We start from the raw sequence: 12,927 nt of genomic DNA, 5'->3' as shown, positions 1-12,927 counted from the left end.
CAGAATCTGGAAATCAGTATTTGTTGAGGTAGAAAGAGTTCCTGGAAGGACATTGAAAACCACTGATTTTAGACTGCATCATATAGAAAGGCCTCCTTTTGGTCTATAATGGTACCTCGGTTTTCGGACATCTGTTGCTTAACGTTTCCATTTTTGAATGCCAAAAATCCAGAAGTAAATGCTACCATTTTCGAAGGCCCTTCGGAAGTTGAACGGCTTCCGCTGTGTATATCTGTTTTTCACAATTTTCTCTACTGAATTGGCAGACCGCCCTTTGCGCCTCGGTTTTCAAACCTTTTAGAAGTCAAATGGTCTTCCGGAATGGATTATGTTCGAAAACTGAGGTACCACGGTATTGTGTAAAAAACGGATACCAACAGCCAGTTTAGTCTTGTTAATTAGCTGCATTCTGGAAGTGGTGTTAGTCTTTTTCTGGCCTATATCAAAAGGATTTCTAGTACTTGAAAGATATAAAATATACCTGTATGATGTGACTTCACCAGTATGCCTAGGTCAGGGGTCTGCAACCCACGGCTCCGGAGCCGCATGTGGCTCTTTTACACCTTTGCCGCGGCTCCGGGGCGGATACTAGCGAGGGGAGGAGGCGCATTGTGTGCCCTGACACTCCCCACTGTGGCGGGCTCTGTACTGGCTGTGATGTCACATGGGGGCGGTGCGTGTGTTAGTCACGCACCGTCCCGACGTTACCTTCCCGCCCGCTGTCAGATCGCAGCTCCGGAGATATATTTGTTTTAAATGTCGCAATGGTTTTGCGGCTCCCAGTTTTTTTTCCTTCGGAAACGGGTCCAAGTGGCTCTTTTTGTCTTAAAGGTTGCAGACCCCTGGCCTAGGTCTACTTGCTTTGGCCTCTTGCTCTGTATTTCTCTCTCCTCCAGCCGTCTTTTGGCCCCACACTAATCCTTGAGGTGATGTACTAACTTTGTTTTGAAACCTGAAACGTGCAAGACAAAACCAGACGCATTATGAGTAATGTAATATTCTTTCACCGAAGGCTCGAATACGAAAACATTCTTGAAAGAAAGACAAGCCTGCAAGATGACTATGACAACCTGCAGGAAATACTGAAATTTGAGACTGACCAGCTAACGCAGCAGCTCACTGATAGCAAGCAAGAAACTGAAGCACTGAAAACTGAGCTTTGGGTAAGTAATGAATACGAAAAAGATTTCACCTTTAACTGTACATTGTATAGATCAGCATAATTAAAAGATTTGTGGCAGTGAGAAAGGAGCAAACTATCAATTTGCCCCAATCCCTCCACCTACTGCAAGATCGGATTGGACACATATAAGTGTAAACATTTATGCAACATGCATTACACAGGTGAAGACGAGGAGGGGGAGCCATTGCATTTCCAGGCTTCTACTTGTCTCTCGGGACGCAGGTGGCGCTGTGGGTTAAACCACAGAGCCTAGGGCTTGCCGATCAGAAGGTCGGCGGTTCAAATCCCCGCGGCGGGGTGAGCTCCCGTTGCTCGGTCCCTGCTCCTGCCAACCTAGCAGTTCAAAAGCACGTCAAAGTGCAAGTAGATAAATAGGTACCGCACCGGCGGGAAGGTAAATGGCGTTTCCGTGCGCTGCTCTGGTTCGCCAGAAGCGGCTTAGTCATGCTGGCCACATGACCCAGAAGCTGTACGCCGGCTCCCTCGGCCAATAAAGCGAGATGAGCGCCACAACCCCAGAGTCGGCCACAACTGGACCTAATGGTCAGGGGTCCCTTTACCCTTTACCTTTACTTGTCTATCTGCTTCTAAGGAATACCCTCTTATGTTAAAACAGCTACTACTGTCACAGGCAGTTAATTCTTTGGTGGAACTGAAGATGAGCCTATGTATTTCTGCAAAAACTCACTAATTCTAAAAGCTTGGCCTTCAGAACAAATTTCCTTCACTGACTTCCTGTCTAAAGCTTTTAGAAGCTCTGTGTTCACCCTGTGTTAGATCAGACACGGGTGCAGGGGCTGTATCTCAGCAGCGATTTGGATCCTTATGAAATTGCTCAGGGTTTTTATCAACAAATAAACCCCCTAACTGCCCTTGCAATGACTGGCAAAATGAGGGAGCACATGTCAGGACTGGCAGACTTGCGCTGCTGTCTCATTAATGAGGCTTTCCTAAGTTTAATAATATTATATATTTACTGAAGTACTTAGGAACGTTAAAGAAAGAACTGAAAATACTGCAACCGTTCGCCAAATGTTTGTACATCTATTATCTTTTAGAATGCATTGGGCCTGTTGGAAAGTGAAAAAGAACATAATCAAAAATTAACAATGCAATTACAAGAAGATAAAGAGCATAATTCCAAGTAAGTCTTAACCGTATGAAATCACAGAGCTCAATTTTGGGCTGGTGGTTGCATCATTTTAACATTTTTGATTAGTATCCCTTTTTTGTGGAGGAAGTAATTGAAATATGCCCTGTACATTAGATGTTCTACTCTACCAATTCCGAAATGCCCACTATTTTTAGTCTTATCCCACCCTTCCCAAGATGGTGTACAGTAGTGGACACCCTATTGTGGGTTAGCTGTTTTAAGATGCTGGGCAGCAAAATGAGACAGTGTTTCAAAAGCAATGAAAGCTACTCTATATAGTTAGAAGGAATGGGTTATCGTTAAATTTTTTTAGTTCCCTAATAATGAACCTGAATCAAAATAGTTGAAAATTAAATCAACCAAAGTTTTGTTTGTTTGCACTTGCAAACTAGAAATAGAAATTTAATTGCTCTCATTATTAAATGGCATTTCTTTGTGGAAGATTTGCCACAAGACGTAGTAAGTGATAGCTAACAGCAATTCCAGTAAGTTTGGGGAAGAGCTTTCTTCTGACAACAATTGTAGTGCCATTTTCATACTATAGAGCATAACTGAATTAAAATTAGCACAAGACAAACTTGCAAAGTTTACTTGGGTTAGTGCCTTTTCTTCTGTCCCTTATAAGTGATTGTATTTGTTCTCTGCTAGGGAACACCTGAAAATTAGTGAAATCGTGGAGCTAGAGAAGCAATATTCCGAAATTGTGTCAAGATGTGAGCAGCAGGTACAGCCGTGTGTGCTTACAAATGGAGCATTTTAAAATTAGATTTTCGGTAAATGTAGTTGACTGCTATATTTGCAAATCCAAGGAGAGTTAATTTGAAGCCATTTTTTTTTCTTTAGGAAATAAAGTTGCAGAATTTGGAGCAAAATCTAACTGCTTCTGAGGAAGTTATTGTTTCTCTGCAGAAAACAAATGCTGCTGATAAGGTATGGATACAACTTGTGCACAAAATAGCCTAAGTGTGTGTGTGTGAGCAAGAGAGAGAGTTGCTATTGTTGTTTGGGTAATAAGTTTGTTCTTCAGGAAAGAAAAGGTTCCCCTGCTGTAGCAGGCATTCTGTATACAGTAAATCAAAGTTTTGCGATCCCAGTTAAAAAAACTTTCATGTACTTAATTTATTTAGATATGTGGAACCTAATGAGAGAGAAAAATGTTTTCTCACAAACTTGACACTTTTTAAAGGTAAAGTTTTGGTTAAAGGGTTGATACATTTGTGGGTGTATGAGAGAGTCATTTACAAACACCATCCTGATACTGGTCCAAGGAGTTTAAAAACTTATTATTATTATTAGGAGTTTAAAAACTTATTATTATTATTATTACTACTACTACTACTTATACCCCACCCATCTGGCCGGGGCTTCCAACAGAATATTAAAAACACAATAATACCTTGTGACATAGTTGCTATATGGAATTATATGCCTTAACAAATCAAGATCAATACAACGTTGTTCTTTTTGTTGTAGGAAGTTGTGTCAGACCTGATGAACCAGATCCAGGACATGAGGATATCCATTAGCCGGAAGACAGAGTGCATAGAAGGGCTTACAAGTGAGCTGGAGGACATAAAAGTATGTTCCATTCTTTCCCATAGGGAACCCAGAGCGATGTGTCAATGTGGAGTAACAGATCAACAGCAGGTTGTGCTGAGTGCTTCTGGTTTCCTTGGCCGAGCTGAAAACTGAACTGTGTGTATCACTTCCATAGACCAGAAAAACAGCTTTGAAATGTACATACTAGAGCAGTAACCTAGATGTTTCAAAAGTCAGAAAAAGAAGTCTAGTGACAGAGCATGGAGAAAACGTTAACAGTTAATAGGAGATTCTAGCTGATGGTCTTTAACTGAGTATATAACTAATACTCAGTTATACTCAATACTCATCATCTTGGGTGAATTATTTTGTGGTATTTTTTGAGTCACTCGATTTTTTTTATTCCCCCTTAGTCTTCTAATTATGAAGAGTTGTGGTTTTTCCCCCCAGTTTTTCAAATTTTATTTATACTTTTCAAGTTTATACATTTCACTAATTTTACAATCATTTTAACATTTCAAAAATTGACTTCCTTCCCCTTCTTTCTGCGGTTCCTTAAGTTTATTTTTAATATCCTCTGCATATCCAAATTACCGTAAATTTCGCTCCAAAACACGCAGTTTTTTGCTCCGAGAAAGTAAGGGAAAATGCCTGTGCGTGTTAAGGAGCGAATGCACGGATCAGAGCCATGGCTGCCGTCAGTCAGGCAAAGCGGGAGCCACTTACACGCTCTAAGAGGCTCTCACTTTGCTTTCTTTAAAGCGACCTGGAGCCAGGAAGGAGGGAGGGAAGGAGAGCCATAGCAGCAAAGCCGGCTGCCGCTTACACGGGAGGAGGGACAGACGCTAGCAAAGGTCTGCGCGCTCTCTAAACAGAGCAATGAGGCTGCAGAGAGACGGCAGGAAAGATAAAATTTAAGCAACCAGCAGCAAAATAAAACCAACCTCGAGCGCAGTGAAAACCAGGAAGTAAAAAAAAAGGCTGGGGAGGGCATGAGGGAGAGGGGAAAACTTCGCAAAATCCCCCGCGTCTCAGCTGATCGGCTGGGACGGAGCAGCTTGTTTTCAGGCAGGATAGATTTGAGCATTGTCTGGGTCCTAGTGCCCCTACCGCTTTTTTTGTGCTCCATTCTATTGCTGCTGGTGGCTGCTTATCATTCAGGCTGCAAGGAGGAGCACTTTTACACAGCTGCAATCCAAGTCCTCCTCACTTGCTCAAATCTATTCCGCCTCAAAACAAGGAGCGGAAGGAAAAGGCTGCAAACTGTTAAATGGAAAAAAAACCCAGGCACAGGGCAAATACCTTAAGTATACCTTTAAAGCAACAGTGCTCTTTCCCTCCCTCCTCCCCGTGGAAAAGCTCCTTGTCCCTTGAGTTCTTTTCCTTCCCTCCCCACTTAAAACGTGGTTACAAAGCACGGATCCACATGGATCCTCAGGATTTTTGCATTGGGCTACCCCAAACTCACTGTCAGATCACATGTCTGTGGCCACAGCATGAACCATAAAAATCATACATCCACTGTTTCATTTAGAATATTTTTTCCTTGTTTTCCTCCTCTAAAAACTACATGCGTGTTATGGTCAGATGCGTGTTATAGAGCGAAAAATACGGTAACTCAATTTGCTCATTTATTCACCTACTTTATACTAATTATGAAGAACTGGTGAACTTTGTGATGTGTATCAGAATGGATGTAGTCAGCAATTATCTTTACTGACCTGTAGAAATATAGATCTAATATACATTGTTTTCCTGACATCTCTACATTCCTGCTTTCTTAGTGTAAATATAATTCTGCTTTGGCTGCAAAAGAGGAAAGCAGAGCAATTATAGAAGATCAGGAGAAGCAAATTGAGGAGTTGAGAGAGGCCTTGGAGAGAGCACAAGCCGCTGACAGAATTGAGGTAAAGTCTTTGTTTATGGTGCTATTTCATATTGTATCCCTGTTTAAAGCTGCCTATAGCATGTATGATATATTTGTACAATCGTTTAGCAAGAATTGGGAATGAACATACTATTTCCTGATGTGAGTGCTGTTGATCGAATCTCAACTGCCACCCTTTAAACCAGGGGTTGTCAACCTGGTCCCTACCGCCCAGTTGTTGGCATTTCAGGATTCTAGGTGGGCGGTCAGGTTCAACGGCACAAGCTAAATCCTCCTTCCATCGAGCACTGGTGGGTGGTAAGGAAATTTTACCATCAAGAAAGATGCATTAGTGAGCGGTAGGTATAAAAAAAAAGTTGACTGCCCCTGCTTTAAACAATCAAATTTTGAATCCTTGCCGTGTGGAATAATGGTTTCGTCAGTGGTGGTGGTTGGAAACCAGTGAAGAGACATTTAGGCTGCATTCCATTGGGATGCAGGTGGCGCTGTGGGTTAAACCACAGAGCCTAGAGCTTGCCGATCAGAAGGTCAGCGGTTCGAATCCCTGTGATGGTGTGAGCTCCTGTTGCTCGGTCCCTGCTCCTGCCAACCTAGCAGTTTGAAAACACGTCAAAGTGCAAGTAGATGAATAGGTACCACTCCAGCAGGAAGGTAAACGGTGTTTCCGTGCGCTGCTCTGGTTCACCAGAAGCGGCTTAGTCCTGCTGGCCACATGACCCAGAAGCTGTACGCCGGCTCCCTCGGCCAATAAAGCGAGATGAGAGCCGCAACCCCAGAGTCGGCCACAACTGGACCTAATGGTCAGGGGTCCCTTTACCTTTTAGGCTGCATTCTAGTACCTTGGATAAGTTCCATAAAATACCAAACTCTTCTACAGTCCTTACGCTGAGAACATGGCTATGGTATTTCTACTTTGCCCTGCAATTTAAAAAAATTGCTTTATCTACCTTAACATGCCCTCCAGAGAAAGCAGTGTCTTCCTCTTTATATACTGTAGCTGTTCTTGCTTCAAGGATAGAATCTGGGCCTAAGCATAGAATGTGGTTTTTCTTCCAGTGTTGAAAGTTCTCCACCCATTTGCTTCAGATGCCAGCCTTTGTGAAATAACTTCATGCTTGGTGCTCTTCAAGGGGAGAATTCTCCCACAGTTCTGGTCCTGCCCGCTATGAAGCAACAGGGCTTTCAAAGAGCTCTAGCTCTCTGTACCTTTTTTTTGTCATGACAGCAGCTAGCTTCAGATATTGTAAATTTTTTATCTGACAGTGTAACTGCAAGGAAGGTTCTATTGCATATATTCACTGTGCCCCATGGAGGAGAGCATGTGCTTTTAACATTCAGCATGGAAACAGAACTGTTTAAACCACGCAGGAGGCTTTTTCTAATTAAGTTACACTCAGAGTTGTGGGTTAAACCACTGGGCCTAGGGCTTGCCGATCAGAAGGTCGGCGGTTCGAATCCCTGCGACGGGGTGAGCTCCCGTTGCTCGGTCCCTGCTCCTGCCAACCTAGCAGTTCAAAAGCACGTCAAAGTGCAAGTAGATAAATAGGTACTGCTCCGGCGGGAAGGTAAACGGCATTTCAATGCGCTGCTCTGGTTCACCAGAAGCGGCTTTGTCATGCTGGCCACATGACCCGGAAGCTGTACGGCAGCTCCCTCGGCCAATAAAGCGAGATGAACGCCGCAACCCCAGAGTCACCCACGACTGGACCTAACAGTCAGGGGTCCCTTTACCTTTACCAGAGTTGCCACACTGAAAGTGATGATGTTTAGATTTATGTTCCTGCAGTGGATCCTTGGAAATATTGCCCCTCCTTTATGAACACAAATCACACACCCTTATCTCACCATGTGGGCAGATAACCCCTTCCCTTTTCCCCCTGCCCAGCTTTCTGTGCAGACTCTGGGTAATTTTGTCGCCCTCCCACAAGGAGTAGCTTTTTAAAAATAAATGTATCTGTTTGTACATCCTTTTCTTCTTTCCTAAACTGACTCAGAAGTATCAACGCTCTCACCACCACATAAATAAATCTAGTTTAGATTCATAACTCCATAGTAGGTTACGGATTTCATTTTGCACACTTTTTCTGGATTCTGCCTCAATTTAAAGTATATTTGAGTTGTGTGGTTAAAAATAGTCCCGGGATGGGGAAGAAATAAGATAGTGATGTACTGCACTCATCTACTCTAGAATAAGATCACTTTTCCTAGATATGCAATACAATATACAGTCGTACCTTGGTTCCTGAACAGCTTAGTTGCCAAACAAATCGACTCCCAAACACTGCAAACCCGGAAGTAAGTGTTCCAGTTTGCGAGCGTTTTTCGAAAGCCAAACATCCGACGCGGCTTCCGCTTGAGTGCAGGAAGCTCCTGCAGCCAATCAGAAGTCGCGCCTTGGTTTTCAAACGGTTTCGGGAGTCAACCAGACTCCCAGAACGGATTATGTTCGAAAACCAAGGTAACACTTATCATCCTAGTTTTGTGTTTATAATTCTGGATAACGGACTGCAGTTATGGAAACTATTGCATTTATTTTTAAAGGGCAGCTGAGGAAAAATAGAGGGGCAGTGAAGGCTATGTATATTACCATGTTAATTATACCATTGGCCATATAATCACTAGGCTATTTGTTGCTGCTGCTGTTCTTTGCTTTACGTAGAAAGAGATTATTTGTGAAGAACTGCAACATACTACTGAGCAGCTGAGCAGTTTAACAGAAGCTTCTAAAAAACATGCGGCGCTTCTTCAGTCTGCACAAGAAGACCTCATTAGGAAAGAAGCATTGATCCAAGAACTTCAGGAACAGGTAAATATGAACATTGCCACCTCTGAGAAATAGTGGAAGAGGAAAAATAAGCTTATTGACCTGGCCCGACCTATCCTAGCCCAGACTGGTTGCTTTTGTGTTGTTAGAAGAGTGTCTATGTTTAGACATGATGCTCAACTATGATTTAGGACTGGGGTCACTAATGTGGGCACAGGGGCACTTTTGAGGTTTTCTCCTACCTAGTTCCTGCCAAGACTGAGCTCCCATTTCAGGATCTCATGGATTGCCATTATTTTTACAATTGTGTGGTGTCCTCAAAACAGCCACCAAATCACAGGCCAACTCTGTTGGTAGTTTTGAAATGGTGGCTCCCAGCCTAGGGTCTTTTTTCCCCCTTCTTTTTTTTAAGCTCATGGCAAGCACCAGATTATTTTTTCTGTGCCAGTCCACCAGGGGTGGGTGGGATTGCCAAAGTCATTTTCCCCAGAACCCCACCATGAGGTCCAGTAACTGCAGTAGCAAGTTTGCAATATGGGGTTTCTCCTCTCTCACACACCCTTTAATTTCTTCCGCCATTGCAACCATAGCCCATCATTGCAGCTTGCACTGGCTATGGCTAGAAACCCAAATGCAGTCCCTTTCGATATCGGTTCCTTTCTAGTGTAAGTAGGCTATGAATATACATCAGTTCAAATGTCACAACAGACTCTAAGGATACAGAGGAAACCCATTAGCAGCTGAAGATGTGTTATCCAGATTGAAATGCTTTCATGCTACCTCAGTATAAAAGTCTAACCTGTGCTCCCAGAGACCTTTGCAGGTGTGTATTGTTTTATAATACACGGTAGACTTAGGAACTAGCCGGATGAAACATTTGGAAATATTCCAGATTCTCAGGAGAAATATCTAGAACCATGTTTGCTGCCTATGTCAGTCAAGATAGGCAACGATTTGTGACCTTTGAATACCAGTATTTTGATGCGTTGCCGTTTTCTACAGCTGGATAAAAGGACAGGAGAACTGGAAAACAGGAGAAGTGAATATGAAGCTAAAGTGCGCCAGATAGACCAGTTTATGGACTCTGCAGTCACAACCCTTCCACAGGTATGATTGTTCTTAGGAAATCATTTTTTATTATTATTACCTGCAGTTACTTCCGTGAAATGTATACCTGCAAGTTTGTCTGTCAAAAGAGAGGTCCTGATCTATAACTAGGCAAAGAGCTGTGCTAGAGGTAAAAGGGTGTTCATTATTGCCCCTGTTGTGAGTGCCCTTTTTCATTGCCAATCAAATAAAATGGTAATTTGAGCCTTTAGACTAAGTGGCTGCAAAAAACGGCGAGAATTTGTGTTGTTTTGACTGAGCAATGCCTGTATAAAGGTTTCATAAATTTGTCCCATAAGCACTTGTCGTATATTCTAAAAGAGTTTCCTGCTTAACTGTTCAAATGGTTTTGTGTTTCCTTGATAGAGCCCTCGAACTCCTCCCAACAGTCTGGCAAGATTGTTCGAAACACACGAGCAGGAGATAGCAGATAGGACAGCTTCTGCAATTACCCTGGAATGTCTTGTATCCGAATTAAATGAAGAAAGAGATGCTAAAAATAGTGAAATTCTAAGACTAAAGGTAAATGCTCCAAGCACTTTGTACATTGAATCTGATCATTTGTGAACTATTGTAGTGTACGTGCTTAAAGTGCTGCCATTTTGAGAATATGATCTTAATAATCTTGATGGAGTGTATTTTTAAAAGGAGTGGAGAGCAAACATGCCATTGGGCAAACAGAGATTGGAGAGAGTTTTGTGACTTTTTTTGTTGATGTGAAGCATGCAAATTTGGTACGGACTTCAAGAATACCTGGAACTGTTATGAAACGCTTATTTCAAATCAACGGAATCCTATTGTCCTCTTGTTTAGGCTCAGTTATGTGAACTGGAAAACCTCCGTCTGGAAATGCAGGAATTAATGGAAAGCAACAGAAATCTGCAGAGCCAGCTTGAAGAAGTGAAGAGAGGAAGAAAGATCAGGTACAAATCAGTGCCAAATAATAGGATGGCTTGTGTACAATTCTTCAGTAACAACTAAAGGGGACATTTTTTCTTTTGTTTTGCAGAATTTGAACCAGTAGTTTGAAATGCTACTGGACTTTGCACATTATTACAATTGACTTTTAAAACTTTATTGTTGTGTTTTCCAAGGATATTTGCCTTCCAACATATCTGTCAGGGAACTGCCATCAGAGGGAAGAGGAGAGGAAAGTCGCTCCAGTGATGCAGGGGAGGGAACTAGCAAGGAGAGAGAGAGAGAGGGTTCCCACGGGGGAAAGAAATCCAGGGGACACCAGGGAGAAAGGGGAAGCCGAGAGCAAGGCGGAGGGGAGGCTCAGAGACTCTTCCAGTGAAATCAGCGGAGAGAGCACAGGACCTCTGCTTGGCACGCCCACGCTGCGCAGAAGGCTTCCACGCAGGGAATCTAGGCAGAGACTTGGAGTCAAACAACTCCTATGTTGGCGCAAATTTAGGTCCCGCCCACTGACGGATTCTGCCAGTGACTAAGACAGTCGCGTTTCAAGGGCTGTCAACCGGGGAAAGTTTTAGCTACACGGCTAGCTTGGAGCAGTTTGCAGTTTACGCACAAGCAACCCCAATTCCCATTACAATACCTATTTTTCCCTTGTTCAGGGAGCAAGTCTTTCTGCAGCACAAATGAGAGGTGAGGGGTGCAGATCGCTCAAGCACTTGGATTTGGGGCTTTTCCCCATTGTGGCACTGGTTCTGTTCTGCCAGAGGACAGGCAACTATCAGTCTGGTAGAGCTAGCTCAGAAACCAGCACGTTTCAAAATATGCAGCAGCACAGCATGCATAATTATAGGAATGTGGCCTGGATATCCGAGTGCCCTTCTAAGATGCCCTGGAGGGAACAAAAGAGAAAAGATGAGAGCTTTTCCAGAATTTGAGCTTTTCTTCAGAAAATAAAACACAGGCAATTTGCAGGTTAACACTGAAGACTGTCCCAGAAAAAGGACTGGTAGGGACAATAAGGAGGAGGAGGAGGCGTCAGTGTTTGCAGGGCAGGGGGTGAGATTGAACTGGTGGAAGCTGGAAAGTTGACCCCTTTCCTTATGCCCTGTCAAAACCCCAGAAGTGTGTGGACCATGGTGTTAGGGCAAAAGGGAAAAGACTATTCTCAACCACAGCTAGAACCTACTGGGTGCAGGAGTACAGAACAAGCCACCTAGAGCTAGGAGTTCAGAGTCAGTCAAGTTGCAGTAAGACATCTTCAGGAATCACCTAGAGTTTAGGGGCTTAAAGGTGTGAGTTTGCCAGGGAGAAGAGTCGGTGGAAGAAGATTGGAGGAAATTTAAAACTTATTTGCAGAAATATTGTAAAATTTTTGAATGTTGAGGACATTGAAATGAATTGCAGGGGTTCTAGCAACAAGGTAAAATATAAGATTGGATTAATAATAGATAGAATAATAGGACATGTATTTGCTGAATTAACTTTTAAACAAAAATGGGAGACGTGAGGAAATCAGGAAAATAAGTTAACTAAAGAGGAGAATTTAAGTAAGAGGGAATTTTTGTCTTCTTTTTTTGTCTTCTATTTCTTTTTTGTGCTTAATGTCTGTATCTTTGTATTTTATAACTTTGTATCTTTTTTGTTTTTACTATTTTTCTAAACTTTTTATTGTTAAAACCTAATAAAATATTATTAAAAAAATAATAATTAAAGGTGTGAGTTTGGGCGCCAAGCTCAAGAGCCAGCCAGACTGAACTGTTCCCAGCAAGGCCACTCTTGGATCTCGGAGTCTTGCTTGAATCTCACACCAAGTTTCAAGGTCTAAGACCAGTTACAGTCTTTGAAGAGTAGATTGGGTCCTGGAATTTCCTGGGGAACAATGGGGGTATGATTATCTTTGTCTTTCTCCCCTGAACTTACAGAGAAGGAGGTGTGGATTCTATGTGGGCTTACTTTTTGTAAGGACACTTAAAACACCCAGGGTTCTCCATATACAACTGAGAAGCAATACATGTTGCCTTATTTAAATAAGAAAATTGAGGAGACTAAGCAGAGGTGATTCCAAGAGGTCCCAAGCCAATGTATAGACACTCCTATGCCCATCTTGATATAGAATGCTGGCAGGAAACTGCAAAAGCATTTTGTCCTAGCTTGCTAGATTTTGCCAATTTACATATGCAAACTAAATGGAAACTTGAGCCAAGGTGGTCCTGTAGGGACCCAAAATGGAGGTGAGCTGGCAACACTCCTCTGTTTCCACAGATGCTTTGGAGCTGCAGTTGAGACATGGTGTCGTGGGATCACGACCAAATTCCTGGCCTTTTTACATTCCTTTGTCTTTGTGGTATAGCATACCTAATCCATCTGCAATATGG

At 42.7% G+C, this 12,927-nt stretch overlaps 1 protein-coding gene across 1 annotated transcript in view; it reads left to right on the top strand.

Moving 5' to 3' along the window:
• The window catches only part of KIF15 (kinesin family member 15), a 42,289-nt gene that overhangs the window by 22,720 nt on the left and 6,642 nt on the right, over positions 1 to 12,927 (top strand). The window contains exons 21-30 of the mRNA XM_083467830.1: positions 1,013 to 1,163; positions 2,242 to 2,327; positions 2,985 to 3,060; positions 3,180 to 3,266; positions 3,810 to 3,914; positions 5,660 to 5,782; positions 8,423 to 8,569; positions 9,530 to 9,634; positions 10,001 to 10,156; positions 10,448 to 10,557. Coding sequence (XP_083323956.1) covers positions 1,013 to 1,163; positions 2,242 to 2,327; positions 2,985 to 3,060; positions 3,180 to 3,266; positions 3,810 to 3,914; positions 5,660 to 5,782; positions 8,423 to 8,569; positions 9,530 to 9,634; positions 10,001 to 10,156; positions 10,448 to 10,557 — 1,146 coding nt within the window. The remainder of the gene's footprint in view (positions 1 to 1,012; positions 1,164 to 2,241; positions 2,328 to 2,984; positions 3,061 to 3,179; positions 3,267 to 3,809; positions 3,915 to 5,659; positions 5,783 to 8,422; positions 8,570 to 9,529; positions 9,635 to 10,000; positions 10,157 to 10,447; positions 10,558 to 12,927) is intronic.

This window comes from Podarcis liolepis (genome assembly GCF_965112155.1).
Source record: "Podarcis liolepis genome assembly, chromosome: 12".
Classification (NCBI taxonomy): domain Eukaryota; kingdom Metazoa; phylum Chordata; class Lepidosauria; order Squamata; family Lacertidae; genus Podarcis; species Podarcis liolepis.
Note: the sequence above shows the minus strand (reverse complement) of the source record. Positions and strands in the feature narration are given on the sequence as shown.